General features: G+C 35.7%; 1 protein-coding gene and 1 pseudogene across 1 annotated transcript in view; both read right to left on the bottom strand.

The window, feature by feature from the left end:
• The window catches only part of CFAP47 (cilia and flagella associated protein 47), a 467,323-nt gene that overhangs the window by 167,931 nt on the left and 274,644 nt on the right, over window positions 1-24,748 (bottom strand). The window contains exons 43-45 of the mRNA XM_003805971.5: window positions 19,343-19,457; window positions 18,341-18,567; window positions 14,731-14,884 (exon numbers count right to left, since the gene is read on the bottom strand). Of these exons, the coding sequence (XP_003806019.4) occupies window positions 14,731-14,884; window positions 18,341-18,567; window positions 19,343-19,457 (496 nt within the window). The remainder of the gene's footprint in view (window positions 1-14,730; window positions 14,885-18,340; window positions 18,568-19,342; window positions 19,458-24,748) is intronic.
• LOC100981458 (high mobility group protein B1-like) lies at window positions 7,747-8,728 on the bottom strand (annotated as a pseudogene).

Genomic DNA, 24,748 nt, shown 5'->3' with positions numbered 1-24,748 from the left:
TCAATCAATATGTGTAAGATGTGCATTGGTTCAGTCCGAAAAGGTGGGCAAAGGTGGGACAACTCGAAGAGGGGAGGGGGCTTCTAGGTCATAGGTAGATAAGAGACAAATGGTTGTATTTTTCTGGGTTTCTGATTAGCCTCTCCAAAGGAGGCAATTAGATATGCATTTATCTCAGTGAGCAGAGGGGTTACTTTGAATAGAATGAGAGGCAGGTTTGCCCTAAGCAGTTCCCAGCTTGACTTTTCCCTTTAGCATAGTGATTTTGGGACCTCAAGATTTAGTTTCCTTTCACAATAAACTCTTGTCCCACCAATAATATTACAGCCAAAAATATAACCCCAACCACTTAGGCAAGTGAACGGACCCCTCTGGGCCAAGGGAAACCTGAAACATTGAATTACCAGCCATGATGGAAAGGGAGGTTGGACATGCTTTGTTATACCCTCTCCCTTTTGGAGTTTAGACACAATTGACCATCATTAAGATTAAATAGATATCATAAGACTGATGAAACAGACTCTTTTTGTCAATAAGATACCATATTCCAAACTGACTCTGGTATAGCATCACATGGCAAATAACAAACCCTGAATGAAATAAAATCATTTTACCCCCAAATACATGTCTTTGACATATTTTGAAATGGCCCTGCAAATCTTCTGTCTTTTGTGGGAGTAATTTTGTATCTGTAGAGAATCTTCATTAATGCATCTAGGCCTTTCCTGATCCAGGAGAGATTAACTAAGCATCTGATACCTTCTAAGGTCTGAAAAAAAGACATTTAGCATCTATTGTCTCTGATGCTTGCTATCCGGAGGCTTCATCTACATAACAAGAACCTTGGCTTCCACAACTCCATTTATCTTAACTCAAGCATTTCTTTCCAAGCAGATTTCCAGGACTGCAAGTCTTCAGCTTAACTCTTTAACCCAATTGCCAATGAGAATACCTTTGAATCCTTCTATAACTGTAATAAGCCCTCCCTGTCCTCACATTGAGATGTTTGACTTTTCTAGGCCAAACCAATGTACACATTACATGTATTGCCTTATGTCTTTCCCTGTAACTTGTCTCCCTAAAATGTATAAAACCAAACTGTAACTCGACCATCTCAGGCACTTTCTCAAGACCTCCTGAGATTGTTCTCCTGTCTATGGTCACTCATATTGGCTCAGAATAAACCTCTTTAAATATTTCACAGAGTTTGGCTTTTTCATCAACAAAATGCACCACAACTCACGTAGACTCTTCCCATCTCTGCCACCACTACTACCAGATCTCATGTGAGATTCTATACATTATTGATAGATTGATGTTCCTCCACATAATCCCCTACAGTTGTGGTCATTTTTGGGAATTCCTCATAGGATACATGTAAATGGCTAGCTGCTGTTGAATTCGGATTTCTGTAGGCCTTCATGGGTCATTTAATGAAAAATTAGGAGGGGACCTTTCAAGGAGTTCTAGCTTGATAGCATTTTAAATAGTAAGTTTTCTATAATTTTCTAAGAAAACAAAATTACCCAAAGAGAACAACTGATGTAAGATTTCACTTTCTAATTAACCCCTCCACACGGAAAGAAGCAAGGGATTGCTGACAGCAAATTAACTTTGTATTTTGCATTTTCATTTCTGAATACCATAAACTTTCTCTAATTGTCCTGTATTAAATATAAACTCTGTTTTGAACAGAGTTTATTTTTAATTTCTTGCAGACTGATTTACTAAGTGTGCAAATTAGTATGAATGTGCTGCTAGCAAGCCAATAAACAGCATGTTTTCTAGGACTTAAAATAATGGAAAAGACTACTGAAATTTCTGATTAAATGCCTCCCTAAATATATAATTGTAGAGCATATGTTTACCACTGAAGACCTAACAGAAAGAACAAGAAACTTTTTTAAAGTTCACTTTTTTTAACTTACCAGCTCTGTCTATAAATATAAAGCAATGAAAGGCAAAGTGAGTCATTTATCAAACTGAAAATAAATTAAAACTATAAGGACAAAGAATATATGCAGTCTTGGATATTACAATTATGTTGAATTGGTTATGTTACATTATTTGACTTAAAGTGTATTTTTTTAAATAACATAGAACACAATCAAATCTCATTGTAGTTTGGTGCATGCAGAGTAGGAGGAAAGAATTTGGATTGGGCAGAAAACCAAAATGTTAGTAGGACATATATTTGTAACTAAACAAAGTACACAGGGCATATATTTGCAACTAAACAAAGTACAGACTCTGACTATAAGAAGATAGGTATGGGAGGGCAGCAGGAGAAAGGCATATCCATCAAGTAACAGTTATCACTGGGGTTATCTAAAGTAAGAAGCAAGCTTAAAATAAGGGGAGTCGCATAGAGAAAAGAAGAAATGGGTAAGGCTGGTATAAAAGAGGCCAATTCCACAGTTAAAGACCCAGGATCCCAAGTTGAGGGAAAGATTCCTATTTGAGGGGCCTAGGGCTATCCAGAACAATGATGGATGGCAGGAAGAGTGTACCAGTACCCAGGGAGGGAGCTGGCAGAAACAAACTAGGCTGTTAAGAAATAAAGTAGAAATCTATGCCTGAGTGCTGGGACAGACATGACAGAAATAAATGTATCACAAAGAAGGATCATGCTGAAACCACCTTTGCAAAAATTACGACTGAGAAAATAATGACAGTGAAAGAAATCTTATCCAATGGAGTCCATCTTTCTTCTAACCTCCAAGCCATTGTTGTTTATTCCTGGGTATGAGCCAAAGTAACTTTGGGAGGAACTCTGTTTATAGTTTAACTTTGAAACAAAGATGGTAACAGCTCTTTCCCAAAACAAATCCCCTTCCTATCTGGGGACGAGACTGCCTTTACAGAACTAACACATTAAACAAAAGATTAGAAATTATGGCTTAGGAGTCATGCAGCTGGAGGCTGCAAGAGTCTGAACCTCCCCAAATTGCTCCTGGAGATAACATCACTATTGTAAAGCCCAAGATCAGTGCTTGAGATATTTTGTAGACCCTGTATCCTGGATGGATCAGCTGCCAGGAGCCAGATGATAAACTGGCTCATCTGGTCTTGTGGCCTCCACCCAGGAACTGACTCAGTTCAAGAGGATGGCTTTTACCCTCTGTGATTTCATCTCCAACCTGACCAATAAGCAATCCCCACTTCTCCAGCCCCTACCTGAAAAATTATCCTTAAAAACTCTGATCCTTGAATTCTTGGGGAGACTGATTTAAGTAATAATAAAACTCGAGTCTCCCATACAGCCAGCTCTGCATAAATTAAACTCTATTACAATTCCCCTGTTTTGATAAATTGGCTCTGTCTAGGCAGCAGGCAAGGAGAACCCACTGGGTGGTTACAATGTAAATGAGGAGCCAGGGCTAACAGATCCAGCATCAGACTGGTACTCACTAGACTGCAAGTAGGACATGGGAGACTGGTGGTCAGCACAGATGGGCCTCTGGAACCCACTCCTGAGATAGAAATTGGCTGAGGACCTGGGATGGAACATGTCAACAGGGATGGTAGGGGGAAGAGAAAGAAATCAGAAATTTTCTACATTTAATGCTACTGACAATGTAACTAGTAGACTTCTTTAAAATAACAATACTACAACTGAGGTATTGCTTCTCACAAGAGGGCATTAGCTGCGGGGCTCTGCCCGCAGACCCTGACCCAAATGATGGATGAATAAAACGTACACTGACACACAGATATTCTATTTTGCCAGTCCTGCTGAGTGTCTGACCGCCTGCCCACCAAGAGAGGTTTGTCACTGCGGCCAGCCCTGAGCAGCTTGCACTCCAGGCATTTATTTCATATACAATTAACAACAGAAGCTCTCAGTCAACACACTTGTGGATAATTAACATGGTTAAGAGAGTAGTTCTCAGAATGATTAAAACTCAGGTACCATGGTCTAAAATAAATACCATTAGGGGGCAACATCCCTAGTTGACCTCCCCCGGAGAGGGCCATCTGGCTCAAAGGTTAGTTAATGGAGGTAGGGTAAACAGACTTAACTGGGGAAGCCTCTATTGTCCCTAGTATTTACCCTATGACCTAATGCTCTAAGGTAAGCACCAGCTGCCTTCAGCCTGTTCAATTATTACAAGCTATGTAACCTTTCGGCCTTCCAAAAGGTTTGTGACTATTCCCTATAACTTTCCCTAATATTTCTGCCACCATTCTGATTGAATCCCAACAGACAACATTTCTGTATGTGATACATTTTATGTGCCTCCTCCAATTTTTTTATGTGCTTACTCCAATTCCTTCGCTGCCACCACCTCCATCAACCTCAGCCACTTGTCTTTTTTTCCAGGTTCCTCTGCTTGGGGGTGACCTATATCTTGCATCAGAAGCAATAGAGCCAACCCCTTGACTGCTCCTTTACAACCAAGCAGACCTGCCCCCATGCTCAGTTTCAGGCTCCTTTTGCCTTGGTAGAGCATGGAATTTGACATCTTAGCTAGAGAATGCCACCTTAAATGCTAGGGCCATGGAGTAAAGTTTAGCAAACAGGAACAGGAGACAAGGAAGTAAATATGCAGATAAAATTCCTTTTCTTTTCTCTCTCACATTGATTGCTCAAGGGTACTTTGCAGAGACACCTGCTGAGCAATCTGATGCATATACAGTCATGCACTATCTGGTCAACCACTGAGTGCCTATATGATGGTGGTCCCATAAGATTATAATGGAGATGAAGAATTCCTATTGCCTAGTGACGTCATAATGTCCTGCTGCAATGCATATTATGTGGTGATGCTGGTGTAAACAAACCTACTGAGCTGCCAAGTGGTATAAAAGCCTAGCACATACAATTATGTACAGTTCATAAAACTTTATGGTAATAAATTACCAGAATTTATTTGCCATGGCAAATAATTACCAGCCTGTGTTGTTGATTTATGTATTTATTATACTATACTTTTTCTTGTTATTTTAGGGTGTACTGCTAAAAATTAACTGTAAAATAGTCTCAGGCAGTTACTTCAGGAGGTATTCCAAAATAAAATATTGTTATTATAGTTATTATAGGAGATGACAGCTCCATGCATGCTATTGTTCCTAAAGAACTTCCAGTGTGGGACAAGATGTGGAGGTGGAAGATAGTGATATTGATGATCCTGACTCTGTGTAGGCCTAGGGTAATGTGTGTGCTTGTGTCTTAGTTTTTAACAAAGAAGTTTAAGAAGTAAAATAAATAAATAAATAAACTTTAAAGTAAAAAAGTTTATAGAATAAGGATATAAAGAAAGAAAATATTTTTGTACAGCTACATATGTTTTAGCTAAGTTTTATTACAAGAGTCAACAAGTTTAAAAATACTAAGAAGTTTATAAAGCAAAAAAGTTATAGTAAGCCAAGATTAATTTATTATATAAAATTAAAAAAATAAATTTAGTGTAGCCTAAGTATCAGTGTTTATAAAGTCTACAGGAATGTACAGTAATCTTCTAGGACTTCACATTCACTCACCACTCATTCACTGACTCTCCTAGAGCAATTTCCAGTCCTATAAGTTCCATATATGGTAAGTATCCTGTACAGGTATATCTTTTTTAAAATATTTTATACCCCATTTGTACTGTACCTTTTCTAGGTTTAGATATGTTTAGCTACACAAATACTTAGCAGTGTGTTACAATTGCTTACAGTATTTGGTACAGTAACTTGGTGTGCAGGTTTGTAGCCTCAGAGCAACAGGTTGTACCATATAGCCTAGGTGATTAGTAGGCTATACCATCTAGGTTGGTGTAAGTACACTGTGATGTTCGTACAAAGATGAAACCACCTAACAAGGTATTTCTCAGAATGTATCCCCTTTGTTAAGCCATGCATGATTGTATTCACAGAGGTAAGTTGTGGATACTGAGGCAACGGCTCATGTATCATGCATTGCTTTACCTCCCATCCTTCCCTTCCTTGTTTCTATTTTTATTTTTCCACTCTCAGTGCCCTGAATTTGCATCTCCCAAATAAAGTATTCGTATTTAATTATTGCTTAAGGTTTTATTTTCTAGGGGACTCAAACTAAGACAATTACTAGAGTAAGAATAAACAGCATTGTGATTTCACATTTTGTGCAGCATAACATAATGGAAACAGAATAGAGGAAGACTTAGCAGGCTTACTCAGTGTACTTACTCTAATTACTTAGTAGACTTGAATGCTTACTCAGGAGACTTGATGTGATCTCCTACATGGTCTGTGAAGACACTTAAATTTCCTGGGCCTAACATTCTCCCTTTTACAAATGGAGATGTTGTACCATGGTGGCATTATGCTGTGCAAGTGGTGGTTCCCCAATTTATTCTAATACATGGATTAACTACACAAGTGATCTGGGCAGGGAGAATTTTGATAATATAGGTTTCTAGACTCCTTCCAAACTGAGGATAATTCAGTAGGCCTAGAGTTGGGCCTGGAATATGTATTTTGTTGCAGGTACCCAGGTACCACTGATGTACATCCAGGGTTGGTGACCACTGGCAAACAACAACCAAAAGTGAGCTGGAGTGGCTATACTACAATTATAAATGGGCTTTAAGTCAAAAAATGTTAAAAGAGCCAAAGGACATCATTATAGAATGATGAAAGTTCCATTATTTAAGAAGATACAGCAATTAGAAACATATATAACCATAAAATGTAATCCTCAAATATATAAAACACATTGACAGAATTAAAGAGAGAAATAGGCTTTTTAATAATAATATATAATAATAATAGTTGGAGGTTTCCATACCTCACTTTCGATGCGGTGGCATGATCCTGGCTCATTGCAACCTCTGCCTCCCAGGTTCAAGCAATTCTCGTGTTTCAGCCTCCGGAGTAGCCGGGATCACAGGCTTGTGCCACCACGCCCAGCTAATTTTTGTGTTTTCAGTAGAGACGGGGTTTCGCCATGTTGGCCAGGCTGGTCTTGAACTCCTGGCCTCAAGCAATCCGCCCACCTTGGCCTCCCAAAGTGCTGAGATTACAAGCATGATGAGCCACTGCTCCTGGCTGTGTATAGTTTTTAAATTGGTGTCCTTGCAGAGGGGATGATCAATGGAGGCTTGTATTCTGCCATCTCGCTCTGCTTATCTCTGATACACTTTCAATATACAAAAATATTGTGTTTCTATATATTTGTAATGAATAATTTAGCATGAAATTAAGAAAGCAATTACTTTTAAGATATTATCAAAAAGAATAAAATAGGAATATATTTAACTAAAAAAAGTGTAAAACTTATACTCTGAGAAATATAAAACCCATTTAAAAAAATAAAGAATTTCTAAAGACATAAAAAAAAATTCCAAATTTCTGATTCAAGACAATATTGTTAAGATAACAATCCTCCTCAAATTGATCTACAGAATCAATGCAATACTTATCAGAAGGCCCGTAGGCTTCTTCTTATAAATCAACAAGCAGATTCTAAAATCCATTTGTGGTTGGGAAGGGTCTGGAATAAGCAAAATAATCTTGTTAAAAAGAAAAATATTGAAGGACTCACACTTTCTGATTTCAAAACTTACTACAAAGCAATAGTAATTAGACCAGTTTGGGACTGGCATGAGGACAGACATGTAGACCAATGGGATAAAATAAAGAATACAGAAAAAAACTATGTATCTATGGTCAATTGATTTTTTTATTTCAAAAATTGTTTTTACTTAGAAGCATTCAGAATGTCAACAAAACAGCTGAAACTGTTTCTTTTTTGCAATTAGAGAGATATTCAGTTAACAGAACAATTATTTTGTGTTAGATGCATCACAGACAATTGAAGAAGAAAAAACTACCATCCCTATATATAACTAATTTGTGCTGTGCACTAACGAGAATCTGATTTAAATTTCCACGCCAATTTACAACCCCCATATTCTACCTGGCAAGGTTAGTGGCTATTGTAAATACCACCAGAACAGGGCTTTCTAAAGACACATTCAGTAGTGTGTTAACTATACAAAAAAAAAGACACTGTACAGTTAAAAAACAAATCTTACACAGCCTTACATTTCAATTTTTTTTCTTTAAAAGAAGGGAGCTGTGTACAGGGGGATTAAATGCTTTATAGACAAGAAAAAAAGACTACACTAGAACCAACTTATTCATCATCATCATCTTCATCTTCTTCCTCCCCTTGATCTTCATCTTCTTCATCTTCCTCCTCTTCTTTCTTTTTCTTACTTTTTTCAACCTTTACAACTCCCTTTTTTTGCTGCATCAGGCTTTCCTTTAGCTTGATATGCAGCAATATCCTTTCTGTATTTTTCCTTCAGCTTCACAGCCTTCTTTTCATGAGGCTGCTTTTCATCTGCAGCAGTGTTATTCCACATCCCTCCCAGTTTCTTTACAATATCACTAGTGGACTGGACAGGATGTTCTCCTTTGATTTTTGGGTGATACTCAGAACAGAACAGAAAAAAGGCCGAAGGAGGCATCTTAGGTGCATTGAGATCCTTGAACTTCTTTTTTGTCTCCCGTTTAAGTAGGGATATATTTTCATTTCTCTTTCATAACAGGCCTTGTCTGCCTTTGCCATGTCTTCAAATTTTCCTTTCTCTTTAACAGACATGGTCTTCCACCTCTCTGAGCAGTTCTTAGAAAACTCTGAGAAACTGACTGAAGCATCTAGTTGTTTCTTCTTGTGCTCCTCCTGATAAGTTTGCACAAAAAATGCATATGATGACATTTTGCCTCTTGGCTTCTTAGGGTCTCTTTTGCCCATGTTTAGTTACTTTTCTTCAGTGAGGCACAGAATTGCCCAGTGCCCTTCTGGCTCTCACTTGCCCTGGCACTGTCTCTATGGAGATCAATGTACTGCAATGGCTGTGAGAGGGTCAACTGATTTTCAACAAAGGTGCCAAGATCATTCAATGTGGAAAGAGTAGTGTTTTCAACAAATGCTGCTAAGACGACTTGGTAGCCACATGCAAAGGAATGAAGTTCTCACAGGATATACAGATATTAACATAAAATGGATAAAACACCTAAATGTGAGAACTAAAGCTATAAAAGTCTTACAAGAAAGATAAGGATAAATCTTCATGACCTCACATTTGGCAATGGATTCTTAGATATGATCAAAAGCAAGAGCAACAAGAACAACAAAAACAGTTAAACTGGACTTCATTGAAATAAAAAACTCCTGTGCTTCAAAGGATACTATCAAGAGAGTAAAAGGACAACTCACAGAATGGGAGAAAATACTTGCAAATCATATGTCTATCTGATAAGATATTGTATATGAAATATAGAAAGAACACTTGCAACTCAATGATAAAAAGACAACTCAATTTTTAAAGTGGGTAAAAAATCCGAATAGACATTTATACAAATAAGGTATACAAATGGCAAATAAGCACATGGGAAGGTGCTCAACATCATTATTCATCAGGAAAATGCCAATGAAAACCTCAATGAGACACTACTTCTGCTCACTAGGATGGCTAGAATCAAGAAGTCAGACAATAACAAGTGTTGCCTATGATGTGGAATAATTAGAATCCTCATACACTGTTGGTGGGAATGTAAGATGGTTCAGCCACTTTGGAAAAAATTTTGGCAGTTTCTCAAATGGTTAAACATAGAGTTACCCATATGATTCAACCCTTCTACTCACAGATGTATACCCAAGATAAATAGAAACATATGTCTGCATAAAACCTTGTACACAAATGTTGACAGCAGCATTATTCATGGTAGCTAAAAGGTAGAAACAACCCAAATGTCCATTAACTGATGAATGGATAAACAAAGTAGGGCATAGTCACAAAATGGAATATTATTTGATCATTACTAGAAATGGCATACTGCTACGTGAAGAAGCCAGTCAGAAAATGTAACATACGATTCATTTTACATGAGATCTCCAAAATAGGCACTTCTATAGAGATAGACATTAGATTAGTGACTGCTTAAGGCTGATGGGATGGTGGAGGATGGAGGGGCATGGTATCTAAAGAGTACTGGGTTTTTTTTGAGACCATAAAAGTGTTCTAAAATTGACTTTGTTAATGACTACACATATTTATAAATATACTGAAAACTATTGAATTGTACACTTTAAATTTGTGAATTGTATGGTATGTGAAAGATATCTCAACAAACCTTAAAATCAAAACACATAAATAGAGGATTAGAGATCTGAGTGTGAGCACAGGTGAATATCCTTTTATTTTTTACTTGATGTAAATTCAAATGACAAGTATCCTTTATGGTTATTTTTGCAACTCTTCTAGGAAGATAGACTATAATAAAATTTATTATATTTATAATTAAATTTACATTTAAAGACCAAAAACAGAGTTGTCATTTCCTTGCTCTTGCCAATTTGGGTTTGCTAAAAAATTTATTTTTTGATCTTATAAGATTTAAATGTAGTATATGGGTTACTGATTTTCTTCCAGAATCTAATCACATTCTTATATAGACTACAATTGGACAGGATGCTTTACAATTGTGGCAATCCTCTCTGAAAGATACATATAAATTATATTTCTAAGTGAGTTAAAGAAATTCAATTTTAAATTTGTTTTGCAAATTTGAAGAGTTTTTGCCAAAAACTAATGTGATGAATATAATAACACAAGCTTAACCCTTGTTATTTTGAGAAAAATTAACTGACTCATACTTTTAATATTAGGTAAGTTTTGGCAATGCTAACAATAAAGTATAATAGATTTGTTCCAATTAAAGTCAGCTTACATCACTAAAACTAGCATTTAATTTGATATTCTGTTAAATAAAATTTATTTTTTATCCTGTTTGAAATGTATTTGTGGTTATTCCATATAACACAGAGATGTAGAGTTTATTTACAAAGTATATTTCATAAGTTTTTTGGTTTTTTTGTTTGTTTGTTTTTATTTTTGGGGGGACAGAGTTTCTCTCGTCGCCCAGGCTGAAGTGCAATGGTGTGATCTCGGCTCACTGCAAACTCCGCCTCCCAGGTTCCAGCAATTCTCCTGCCTCAGCCTCCCAAGTTGCTGGGATTACAGGCACCCGCCATCATGCCAGGCTAATTTTTGTATTTTTAGTAGAGACGGGGTTTCACCATGTTGGCCACACTGGTCTCAAACTCCTGACTTCAGGTGATCCACCCATCTCGGCCTCCCAAAGTGCTGGGATTACAGGCATGAGTCACCGCACCTCGCCTATTTTATAAGTTTTAAGGATTAATTTAGTTTCATTTTTTCACAATTTTTCAATTATATTTTGAGGCTGAAGAGTAATTTAGCTATTAATGTATTTAATCTTCGTAAAATGAGAACTGCAGTTGACCATTGAACAACACGTATTTGAACTGTATGGGTGCACTTACATGCAGATTTTTTTTCAACCAAATGTAGACAGAAAATACAGTGTCTGTGGGCCGTGAACCCGTGTATACCCAGGGCTGAGTTTTCTTATCAGTGAGTTCCCCGAGATCCATTGTGGGACTTGAGTATGAGTGGATTTGAGTATACACGGGTGGTTCTGGAACAAATCCCCTGTGCATACTGAGGGATGACTGTACATATAGTATTAGTTATTGATAATAAATATTTTCTACATATTTACAATTACGTTACACATTAAAAGTTGTCATGGATGATTTACTGGTATTTCAGCCACCAATTTAACTGCTAATTATTAGTGAATATTTTAAAATTAGGGAAATTAGAATTAGGTGGGAGAAGGGACAGAAGGATAACAGTGCTCCTACAATATGCTCTTCTAACATGTCTGTCACATTAGAAGATCAATATTTAGATCAATATTTTGAATTAATCTAATTTCTTCTTCTTCTCCCAAGAGAGAAGGAGCAGAAGAAATTACAGCGATACAAAATACTAGAAACTGAAGTCATTAACACTTAGGAATGAGGGTTTTGAGCTCCATATTAATTGATCAGCAAAACCAGCCCGGAGCATTTTGTTTGAGTGCTTTGGCAAATATTGCTCATATAGGACTCTGTATATTGGGGAAGTGATTTGGATAATTGCTAGTGGAAACATAGCAGGTCTCCTGCTTAGCTATGCTAGCAATTTAAGGCCAATAAAGCTCTGCCTGTCCATAAATTTCAACATCCCAGGAACCACATGTAGAAGGGATTGTAAGTCAATATCTACACCCAGGTTCAATTCTGAGTTTTGTGATGCATGAGGTTGTCACAATTTGTGGGAGGGGCCTTCCAAAAGAGCAATAATGTAAAATTAGAAATATAAAAGTAGGTACAGGGACTAGGAAAGGGGGTCAAAAAAGTAAAAAATCATAAAGCTTCTGCTCCTTTGGTATCACAGTAAATCCGTCCCTAAAATCACTAAATGTTTCAGTAAAGACTGATTGACAACATTAATGTGAGAGGAAAGAAAGCCACTTTTTTAATACCTTAAAACTAGCTTCTTTTGATGAGTTTAGAACTTCAAGTGATCATAAATATGGCCCTACTTCTACCTGTCTTCTGCAGTTAGGGGAACACTGGGCTATCCCTGGTTCTCCAGATAAATTCTTGTCATTTGTTTCTTTCTCCATGACACCAAAAGAAAAAAAAAAAGTTTTGTTTCAATATTGCCATATTTATTATCAGAAATTTGCTTGTTTATTCTCCTAAAATCAGTTTATACCATAAAAATATGTTTTCTAAACACATAACTCTAATCTTCTAAGGCACAAATTCTAATAGAATTCCATTTATTAAAATTACAATGCTTGCATCCCATTCCTTTTCATTATTCAAGTCCACCTCTGAACAGCAGAATGCACAGAGTTTAGGGCATGCCTTTTATTTCATTTGTTACTATCCTGAGTTATAATATCCTATTTTTGAAAGTTTCCTAATATCTTTCTTCTTAAACTTACTTCATTTAAGTGCCTGTTTAAGGCAGTGAAAACAGAAACATAGGATGAAAAGATCCCTTTATAATCTCAGCTGCACAGAAAATCGAGTTCACATAAACCATGATAGCCCAACTACATTTAAAACGTTTTATTAATGATAATTCAAAATTGTTTGCCATTTTATTTTTTCATATTTTGACAGTAATCATCTTACCAAAATGGATAATTAATAATTGATATGAAAGAAAAAATCAGCCTTAGAAAAATATCTGAACAGATTTTTAAATGTAGATAACTTAAAAACTATTTAAATATGACACAGTCTTCATGAGTGTTTAATAAGGCTATACTTCGAGTTTTAAGTCAATTCTATGCTGTGTATCCTTGGTTATACATTTTCTCAAAGTGAAATGCTTTAACATTTGAATTATCCTATATAGTCACCTGAATTAATTCTTAATTTTATTTATAAACACATTCTATATGTGTCTATATATAACACTTATCTCATTGTATTATAAGAGCTACTTATCTGTGAGTCCACCAAAGGAAAGAATAAGGCAATTTTTATCTTTTTGCCTAGGGGAATTGATGCTCAACATTGTCGATGAACGAATGGCTGAATAAATACATTCACAATCCTCTCTGTGTTTTAAAGTAGATGCAGCTTTATCCAGTTATCTCAAAAGGGATTAAAAAGTTACTAAAACAAGTTATCCATTTAAAATTCTAATAGCACATTGAAAAGCTGAGTTAATAAAGATTTTAATAAGATAAAGACTTACGATGAAGGGTTTCAAACTTATTGCTGGTAAGCCAAATATCCCTCCGTAGTTGTTTGGCTGGCTCAGGTTATTTTTATTTTTACTTTTTGAATGTGAATGTTTAGACAGGGCATCTACTCTCTAGTTCACCATAGGATCTATCATCCCTATTACCTTAGACCAGACCTAACTCTTAATTCCTTGTTATTTGCATGGCCACTTAGCATTTGAGTCTGGGATCTCAGTTCTCCTAGGGAGGGAAAGTAAACAGACTATCTTGTAATTTATAAGTTGTAATCACCCTTTCAGGCTTACAAATATTTTGTAGCCAACACAAATCCATACTAGAATGACAAATGAAGATTTAACAAAACCAAATTTAGCAAAAGCATAAGTGAGAATCCATGATACTGGAATTGTGGAACATTCTAGGAATAGCCTTAGTGAATAAATTACATTCTTACTATTATCCAGTTGTTTGAAAAGAACTGAAATGAAAAAGAAAGGTAATTTTGAATAGTTAAAAATATTTAGTCACTTGTTTATGTCTTATCACTTGTATTTAGTAATGCTAGTATATCAATATTCATATTAAATTTGGATTAAACCTTATTGATAATGGCAACAGAATAAAGGGGCACCAGGAGATCAAAAATAAGTACAGTATTCAATAAAAATCCTGCTCCAGATCAAAGATAAGTTACTCACAAATAACACATTCTTCTCCTCTGATAACCTCTAGCCATCAACATTTTTCCTTTCTTTTAGAGCCAGCCTAAGCCTCAACTTCAGCACAACTTCCATAACCAAGTTCACTCTCAAAGCAAGAGCTCACCTTCCTCAAAGTGCACTTATTATCTTTATCAGATTACCACTCTTTAACAAATTTATAAGCCTGTAAGTTTCAGTACCAGTAATTTAGCACCCAAATTCAGTACATAATTTCGATTACTGTGATGTAATATGTTGATTATATGTAATGCAAAGCATCATTCAATAATTGGAATTTACTTCACTGAAACTCTTCAATTATATTATGAACACTTTGTCAGTAAAAGTGTAATCTCTTTTTGCCTCAACTGTGAAGTGAATACATCATCATTCCTGGAACACTTAGATTTTTAGGCCACACATCACTGATTACCTTTTGCTTTTGACAGTTTAATTACTTGAGGTTCTGGAATCCAAGGAATGGAGATTTTCTCAGGGATATAAAAATACTCTGGAAGGCTCACTTCTGTTGTGTATGAAACGGTCTTAGGCTTCCTCAACTTTGAGATACGAAAGAGCATAAGAGTCTGTGAACAAACAGTAAAATTAGAATGTAATTTTCTTAACTTTCACCCCCAAAACACAAAAGACAGCATTATGTATTTAGACTATACCTTTGGGAAAAAAAATCCATCAAGGATAGAATTTGATTATTTCATTATTTTTATTTAATTGGTGGAAAACAGTACAAACACATTTCAGAAAACCAGTGGAGTCCTCTTTTATTGAGAGATGACCAATGTCCCCCGTGCTAATGCTTTCAGTGTTGAGAAATTCATTGCCTTAAGAGGAAACTATTCCACCGCTGACCAGCATTTGAGAAAGTGCTTTTCTCCTTTAGTTGAAACCTGTACTCCTTCATATCTACCCATCAGATATATCAGATACATTCTTTTGTTTTTATTATTATACTTTAAGTTTTAGGGTACATGTGCACAACATGCAGGTTTGTTACATATGTATACATGTGCCATGTTGGTGTGCTGCACCCATTAACTCGTCATTTAGCATTAGGTATGTCTCCTAATGCTATCCCTCCCCCTCCCCCAACCCCACAACAGTCCCTGGTGTGTGATGTTCCCCTTCCTGTGTCCATGTGTTCTCATTGTTCAATTCCCACCTATGAGTGAGAACATGCGGTGTTTGGTTTTTTGTCCTTGCGATAGTTTGCTGAGAATGATGGTTTCCAAGCAATGGCAACAAAAGCCAAAATTGACAAATGGGATCTAATTAAACTCAAGAGCTTCTGCACAGCAAAAGAAACCACCGTCAGAGTGAACAGGCAACCTACAGAATGGGAGAAAATTTTTGCAACCTACTCATCTGACAAAGGGCTAATATCCAGAATCTACAATGAACTCAAACAAATTTACAAGAAAAAACAAACAACCCCATCAAAAAGTGGGCGAAGGATATGAACAGACACTTCTCAAAAGAAGACATTTATGCAGCCAAAAAACACATGAAAAAATGCTCATCATCAGATACATTCTCATTAGTAGCACAGACTGAGGCCTCCTATTTCACTAAAGACAATTTTGTGAATTTATAAAAATAACTGGGTCCCACCTCTCCACAGATGTTCAAAAACTCTCTTACCTAGGTTTGTTATTTTTAGTTCCTCAATGATTACTCATATAATGGGGGTTACAACAACTCACCTCCATGCATATGCTCCTCTAGACAAAATGTAGTTCAATACTATTCTTCGTAAAGTGGACACTTAATATAAGCCCAGGTCTCTAAGTGTAAGTGAAGCAAGTTAAAAGTGACTTTTGTTTCTTTAGGCATATTTTCAATTCAATTAAACAACGACAAGGCTCATATCATGCATAAGATGTCAAAGGATAGACCAAAACACGTGAGAAAAGTTCTTAAGATTCTAGGATTTCACAATCTGACAGGAGAAACAGTTAAACATAAAAGTAAATCCAATAAAAACATAATTTATTAAATGTAATAATAAACACATATGCTGAGTTCCAAGGAAAAAGCTAAAGGAAGAAGGAGAAAGAAACTATATATATGCACACACAATGAAAAGGCTAGTCATGGACAAAATAACACCCCTCTCAACCATTTGTAATTTAAATAAAATGTTTTGACAAGAGGTAATAATGAAGAAAATGAATTGAAAAAGAAAATGGGAGGGCATTATGACAGGCTTAAATTTTGAAATAGCCACTAATTGAAAAATTTTAATGTAATAGTGTACTGAAAGTTGAACATAAACCTTCTGAAATCTATTGTTCTATATCAGAAAGAAGTGGTTTGGTTTGAGCTAAAGAAAACCATCAACTTCTTAGAAGCACGGTACAGTCAAGAAAGTATCAAAGCCTCAGGATTTAACATTTTTTGAGCCAATCAGAAATTCAAAATCCAGGTCATTTAAAAATATCATCACCAATTGTTAGAAATCTGGGATTAGGCTGTATTGATTCTAGCATTCTGACAAATAAAAAAATAAATAATTTCTACAATGCCAAGTATTTTGATATATATAACTGAAGATAAATCTTAAGAAAGAAAAATGTATATAAAAATGTGTGTAAGTTGCTAAAACAAAACCTCATTTATAGCTTTTTTTCTTTCTCTTTTTTTTTTTTGAGAAGGAGTTTCACTCTTGTTGCCAGGGCTGGAGTGCAATGGTGTGATCTCAGCTCACTGCAACCTCCACCTCCCAAGTTCAAGCAATTCTCCTGTCTCGGCCTCCCAAGTAGCTGGGATTACAGGTGCATGCCTCCACACTAGGCTAAGTTTTTTGTATTTTTAGTGAAGACCAGGTTTCATATTGGTCAGGCTGGTCTTGAACTCCTGACCTCAGGTAATCCACCTGCCTTGGCCTCCCAAAGTGCTGGGATTACAGGCGTGAGACACCACGCCTGGCCAGTAAGAGCACTTTAACAGACACCTGAAGTAACTGAGAGAGGTAGCCCACTAATGTGTAGGGAAAAGTAACAGAGAAAGTTCAAAGGCCATGGGGAAGACACCTGGCATGTTTGAAGCAAAGCAACTAGGCATGTGCTGAGGGAGTGGCCTTAGAGAATGGACTCCAGTAGAAAAGGTGAGATGAGGGAAGGAAGAGGAACTGATGGACTCCTACATGACGGGTCATGCAGATCATCCAAAGGATATGGGCTTTTAACAAACATTAGCTGGAAAGCCAGTAGAAGAATATGCACACAGGAGCAACATGAGCAGGCTTGCGTTTACAACAATCGCTTTGGTTGCTCTGTGAGAATAGATTGTACCTAATTCCAATCATAAAAATAGATTGTACCTTATTTTAAGCTGTAATGATAGAGTCTATAGCAATAGTTAATAGTAATAGTAGTGTACTATTACTATAGGGTAGTAATAAGTACCTCAATATCATGCATAAAGAGTGCACTTATTATATATACGAGGTAAGCATTTTATGCATACTTATTTCAGTTTTTACAAATTACCAATATCTCCATATAAAAAAATATAAAAATTTAGGCTTGAGGAGGTTTAAATAACCAGCCTACAGTCACACAGCTAGACAGTGTTAGAGTCTGAATTCTCAGCCTGGCTATCTGACACCAGAGATGATTCTACCTGGCTACACAGCAAAATACCCTGGGCAACTTTTAGAACATATTCCTACCCACCCCCTCCTAGTGATTCATATTTAATTTTTCTTGAGTGGGGCCTGGGTATGGGCATTATTTTAAGTTCTCCAGGGCACTCTAATGTGCAAATAGAAGTGAAAACTACTGTGAATTAATGACTACATTGTAATGCCTTAAATTACATAGTAGAATGCTTTGTTTCAGATTCATTATTTAACGAGGTATAAAGGAAAAAATGACAACTGAGCTGTCCTTCAGTACTCACTACTTTTCCTTCTAAAAATGTTATTTAATCAAAATAATATTTTAAATAGTAACAGCTCTGTAACTCTGTGTACTTTTAAAGAGAGAGTAATTGAAGTGAATCATCTATTACTCCATTCCCACCTCGATCTTCGTCAGTCCCAGGAGGGCGATGGCCACACGGATACTACTGCTCTCTAGAGTGCCTGTGATCAACCTTCGCTCATACTCAATACTCGACATCTGTTGCTGTGCTGCAAAAGCCAAAGCCTTTTCCTTGGCTTCATTAGTCATTGGCAATTTAAGGTCCACATACAGGATTTGATAGGGTTTGCATTTCAAATACAGAACTGGATATTTCTTATTAGGCCCTGGAGGAAGAAAAAAAATATTAATGAATACAATGAACATTTATGCCCTTGACATTGTCATCCAGGATGGACTTGGGAGGTTTGAAATATAAAATTGCAGTTATGGTCATTATGAAACAGAGTAAAAATAAATGCATAGCACATGTCTATTAGTTCTAATTCAGTAATTAAAGAGCAAGTTTTCAGGAATTAAAGATTATTGGTATTCTCTAAGAGATCTAGTCAAATGACTGGTCCATATAAACATCATCAACATGCTCAAAAATTCAGTGACCATTGTGCTCCTATCAGTGATAGGTAGGGGGAGAGTAGACATAAATGTGAAAAAAAAAGACACCTGTCAAAAACTCCCAAGAACTGCCATTTTCTTTCACTGACAACATTTTAATGCTTAGTTCCTTAAGGAAAAATAATCAAGAACTGGAGGCCAGGGTAAAATTCCAGGTTATATAACATTATGTAGATTTTTTGAGAGTAAAATAATTTCCAGATTATTTGAGAAATGGAAAGTGTTGCCAAGTAAATATTTTGTATGCCAAATTCCAATATTTAGCTTAAGACTGGAAAAGGAAGACTTAAAAAATCACCATTGAAATTTTTTAATCGGTAAAATGGTGCTCTATTTCATGGATACTGATATAATAAAGTTAAAAGAAGCCCTTTCGAAATCTAAACACACAGAAGAGAAGCTTGCTATGAGTATGCTTAGGTAACTATATGAGGAAAAGTCCATTCTTCAACATTATAAATGAAATAAAACACATGTGTACTCTACCTTCTTCTCGTGTACTGCTGTAATAAACTGGACTTGAAGAAGTATTCATTGGAAGGCAACTGGAAGGCAAGGGGGTCATACCTTTTCCTTCCGCAACATATATTAATTGTCCAATCTAAAACACAAGACATTATAGTATTAAATTTCAAAATCTCTCATAAAAATATAACTTTTTCTGCTACAAGGGAAATCTGCATACTATAAGAACTACCATGCATTGTGCTTTTATAAGCAACACAGCCTATAAATGGGTAAACAAAGGTAAGGCACAAATATAGTTCAACCATAGTATGGGAGAAACTTTGCCTGCAACCAGAGCACAGGGATTGCTTAAGAAGGTCCCAGGATTGCATTGATAGCAGTTGATCTTCCCAAATATCCTCAGGCAAATGCTGTCTTAAAATGAACAAATGAGGAAGCAAGAAATTTTTTTCCTTTAGTCTGTAACTTATTATTGGACAGGAGCGACATCAGTTTTGCCAGGCATCTGAGTCCCCAAAACTCTACATTTTAAAGTGCAGGCTTTCAAAATGAACATGGAAAAGTCTAAATTTTTTTTAGAAAAAATAATTAGACCAGAAGTAGAAAAGGCTTAAGAAAGAAAAGAATCTTTTATTTGATTAATAAAAGCCCTCTTTAATTATCCGTCCCAGAGAGGCATTAAAATGTGACAGCAGTTGAGTTTCACATCCCCTTGAGCTAAATAATTACTTCTTGAGGCCACTTGATATGTGGTCTCTACGCTAACTGAAGCCAAGTAGCCATAAAATGCCATATGCTAGAAACCACAACTCATACTCTATAGTTCAAACAATGTATAGCCAATCATTAGCCAATATTATTTCTATAAATCAGGGAGGATTCCTGTCAAACAACTTTGTATCAGCCACCCTTGTCCCTTTTTGCCTTTAAAAATCTGTTTGTAACAAAGAATGAAGGGAGCACTACCCAAGGCAACCTGGAAGTAAGTCATTTGCAGCCATCCTGAACCTTGGCCCAAATAACCTCTCTATATTAATGTTGCCTCAATTTCTTTCTTTAGACCAACAGGCTAAAGAGATAAGGCAAAAACAAAAGCAGGAATAATGCAAGGGCAGCAACATGATATAGTGAAAGATCAGCAGAGGTGGACATTTCTGGTTTTAATTGGCACTGCCATTTCTTAGCTACTAGGCTTCAAGCAAGTTTACTAAACCTCTGAAATCCAATTTCCTCCTCTGTAATATGGGATGATCAATACCTTAATTTTAGGAACCTAGAGTTTTAATAAAAAGGAATAGGAGAGAGGGAGTCTCAAAAGACATATGCAATCACAATGGTTGAACCTTATTTAGATCCTGATTCAAAGAATCTTAAAACAAAGTGACAGAAAAAACATACAAATAAGTATAAGACAATTGGAGAAATCTGAAAACAGCTTGGATGTTTGGATGATATTAAGAAAAATTTTACCATATTTTTATAGCAAGGATATCTTTGGCAGTGTCAAAAAAACGCTTTTGTTGTAGAAACACTTACTGAATTGCTTATGAATAAAATTCTGTGATCACTGGGATTTGCTTCATTATAATCATGAAACATCTAGATAAATGATGTAAACCAAAAATAAAATTCTAAGATCCCAACTAACTAAATGGATCCCTGCCCAGCCAAAGGCATTCCAAAGTTAACCTGAAAAACTAGTTCAAGCCATGACAGGAAGTGGGGGAGTCCAGACATGCCTCATTATACCTTCCTCCTGTTGGAATTCAGGCACAGCTTACCAGCATTAACATTACAACAGAGACCTTAAGACTGAAAAACAGACTCTAGCAGGAAGGTATCAACATGAAATAGCAGGCCCTGAAAGAAATCAAAGTATTTTATCTCAAAATAGATTTCCTTGACATTTTGAAATGGCCCTGCAAAGCTGTCACTTACGGGGATAACCTACATTCTGTAGAGAATCCCCTTTCCTTTTCCGGGTCTTTTTCCTGATCCAGGAGAGAATTAACTAAAGAGTTTGACATCTTTTTAAGGAATTTGCTATCTATTCCTTCTGAAGCCTGCTATCTGAAGACTTCATCTGTATAAGAAGAATCTTGGTCTCCACAACCCAGTATCTTAACCAACATTCTCCCTTCCATGTATTCCAGATCTTTAGATATACTCTTTCAACCAATTGCCAATCAGAAAATCATTGAATTCTATGACCTAGAAGTCTCCACTTTGTGTTATCCTGCTTTCTGGACAGAACCAATGTATATCTTACATGTATTGATTGATGTCTTATGCCTCCCTAAAATGTATAAGACCAAGCTGCATCCTGACTACCTAGGGCACATGTTCTCAGGATCTCCTGGGGCTGGGTCACAGGCCATGGTCATTCATATTAGGCTCAGAATAAATCTCCCCAAATATTTTAGAGTTTGACTCTTTTTGTCAACAATGATATAAAGGTAAACTGATCATGCCAAAAATACATATTCTAAAATATTACAAATCTAGATAACAAATGAAACAGAAATTAAAAATCTATAAACAATATAAGAATGAAAAATTTCTCACTGTGAGGTCTATTATTTATAGCTTTGTTATCTCCCATTAGGATTTGTTTATAATTCATTTGGTGGTCTATTGCTGTATGATAATGTTCCCTAAAATTTTATTAATTAAGACCCACAGTTATCTATAGTTCATGCTGGAAAAAAGAATATGAAAAACTTTGAATGCTTTATATTATTTATCATTTAAGTCTATACACTCCTGGCAATAAATACTACACAATACACAATTTTCATATAGTATATTTTCTTAAGCAGCCACGTACTTTACAAGCAAAAATCCAAGCTAGCCATTTGAAATGTGATTTGTGTGTTTGTGTGTTTGTATGTGTTTCCACACAAATACAACTGAATGATCAACAATTAAAGATGTAAAATATTCAGTAATTCAAGTAGAGGAAAAATGCATCAGTTAAAGACTGAAGATCTTTAGATAAAACAAAGAAATTAGATAACTAATTACCTAAAAATTCGATGTTTTACCAAAAATAAAATATGCATAAGCAATTAGACTCATTGAGTGTAGAGTTATTATAACTATCTGTTTCCTTTAATGTGTGCCCAAATTAAACCTGAACTAGGGCTTGTCTACCATGTGAAAATGAATACCAACCTATGGGAGTCAATTTAAAAGGAGTAAATGGCTATTTGCCAGAATATTTTCCTCAAATATAAATTATAACACCTTCTCAGCCATTGATTCATCAATTAAAATATTATTAACTAGGACTCCACTCAATTTCCACTAAATTCTACATCTTACACACACAGTATATTACCATATCTCAAAAAATTATTTTGACTAACATGTTCAATATCAATATATTCTTTGTATTAAAAAATCACTTAATATAATTGAAAATAATGCTTATCTTGCCTGTGTCAGAACATTATTCAGAAGAGCCATAATCTCTACTATAGTTTGATTATTTGCTTCCACTTTTTCTTGGAATAAAATTAGACCATGAAAGGCACAGAAATGCAATAAATAAAAAGCTGTTTTAAAGTAGAAAATCCTCTCATATTCCAAATCTAGAAGCTTTGACAAGGGAAATGAAATTAGTTGACACTTCGCAGACGCTTGTCATCATGAGCTGTTCTAATAATCACCTATACAAGTTTTTCCTGCTTTTAATTTCATAACTTCCGTTTGGCATGCTTAATTAGAAATATATTGTATTTTCCAGAAAGATGCCAAAGCTCATTGTCAATTATAAGAAACTTTTACAGAAGATATTTTGTTCCTCTTGTGTATCTAGTTAAATGCAGTCCTCAAATAGCACAGTTACATGCAAATTTGCAAGAAGACCAGCTGTTAATTACCCAGAAAAGAGGGATACAAACACTGAATTGGCACAAAAGTTTTAATCCCAGCTCTGCCACTAATTAGCTGGGTAACCTTTGACAAGTCACGGATGCCCTCTAGATACAAATAACCTCAATCTTCCCCCAAAAAAGTGCATTTACCTAGACAGAAAATCTCCATGATTTTTCATAGGTATTAAATCGTATTTATTCTCTTATTTTGGGTTCGGATCTTTCCCGTTTTGTGATTTATTTGTTTGAGAAGGCTGAGCAATATTATAGTATTTTGATGGCTAAACAGGCACATGGAAGTTAAGCTAAAATTCTAAATGTTAAATTCCATATGCTAAAGAGAGATCATTAATCATTATAGGTCACTATTTGGCTATCAAAATTATAATATAAACCTGATTAGTAAGAATAATCACTGTTATTTAAAATTATATTTTTATAGAACAATTTATAATAATTAAGGCAGTGAGCTAGGAGCTAGGAAACTCAGTGAGGGTGAGAAGACTCATGAAAAGATTTGTATACCTGCACTTAAAAGTTCAATTTTCTTAACAAAATTTTGACACAACATTAATTGCATGCCTTACAGATTATTCCACAGACATTTTGAGAAGATAAAATATATTTAAATGACATAAACTATTAATGGATTGTTTAATAATAATTGGTGGTATGTTTTAGGACATTATTTCCTCAAAAACCTGGAAGCTGTCCTTAGACTTTAGAAGTCATGGTGGCAATGAAATCTACAGTCTCTCTTTCCTTTTATCACCACATTTTTCAGAACTATTTCACTCAAATGTGTCACCAATTTGCTCTGCAAGTGAATGAAAACTTCCTTCCCTTCAAATGCGAACATCACTCAAACTGTCATTAAGTTTGATCTTTATAGCAATATAAACTGTGGTCCTTGGAATCCCTTGCTAGAATTACAGAGGGAATAGCCAAGGGCAGTATAGAAAGGGAGTATGTGAAGCAGTGTAACACAATACAAAAGTCACCTAGCCAGTCTCCCTATCTCCAGTTCCTTTCTCCAACCTGTAATCTACTATCTGTTTTGGCACCAAAGATGCTTTCTAAAACAAAGATGAAATCAGGCCCTGCCTATTCTTCCACTGGATTCCTGCTTCAATAATAATTATAATGATTATAAATAATTCAACTTAAAATTAACTGTCCTACTCAATATCAGTCTGATTTATCCATCCAACCCATTTTCTATCACTTCCAAGAAACCATTCTCAGAATCATTAATCCATGTGTACATGAGATTTCATACTTAGCTGTTTTGCTGTGTTCATAGAATCTTCTTGGGAGTACCCATCTCTCCTGCCCAGTCTCTTTGTTTTATTGGCAACTCATCCTTGATCAAACTCCTGTATTAATCAATTATCCCTGTCTTCACTATCATATAGAAATGAATTCTTCTTTCTATTCTAGAAATTGTCACAATCTGTCTAACTGTTTTATAGAAATTAGTGGACATGTTTCAGGACACTGTGTATACTAGCAAAGAGTATGCCTTGCATGGGGGCATTTTGTCAAG

This window comes from Pan paniscus, chromosome X, assembly GCF_029289425.2.
Source record: "Pan paniscus chromosome X, NHGRI_mPanPan1-v2.0_pri, whole genome shotgun sequence".
Lineage (NCBI taxonomy): Eukaryota > Metazoa > Chordata > Mammalia > Primates > Hominidae > Pan > Pan paniscus.
The sequence above is the reverse complement of the archived record's forward strand: the minus strand, read 5'-3'. Positions and strand labels throughout refer to the sequence as shown.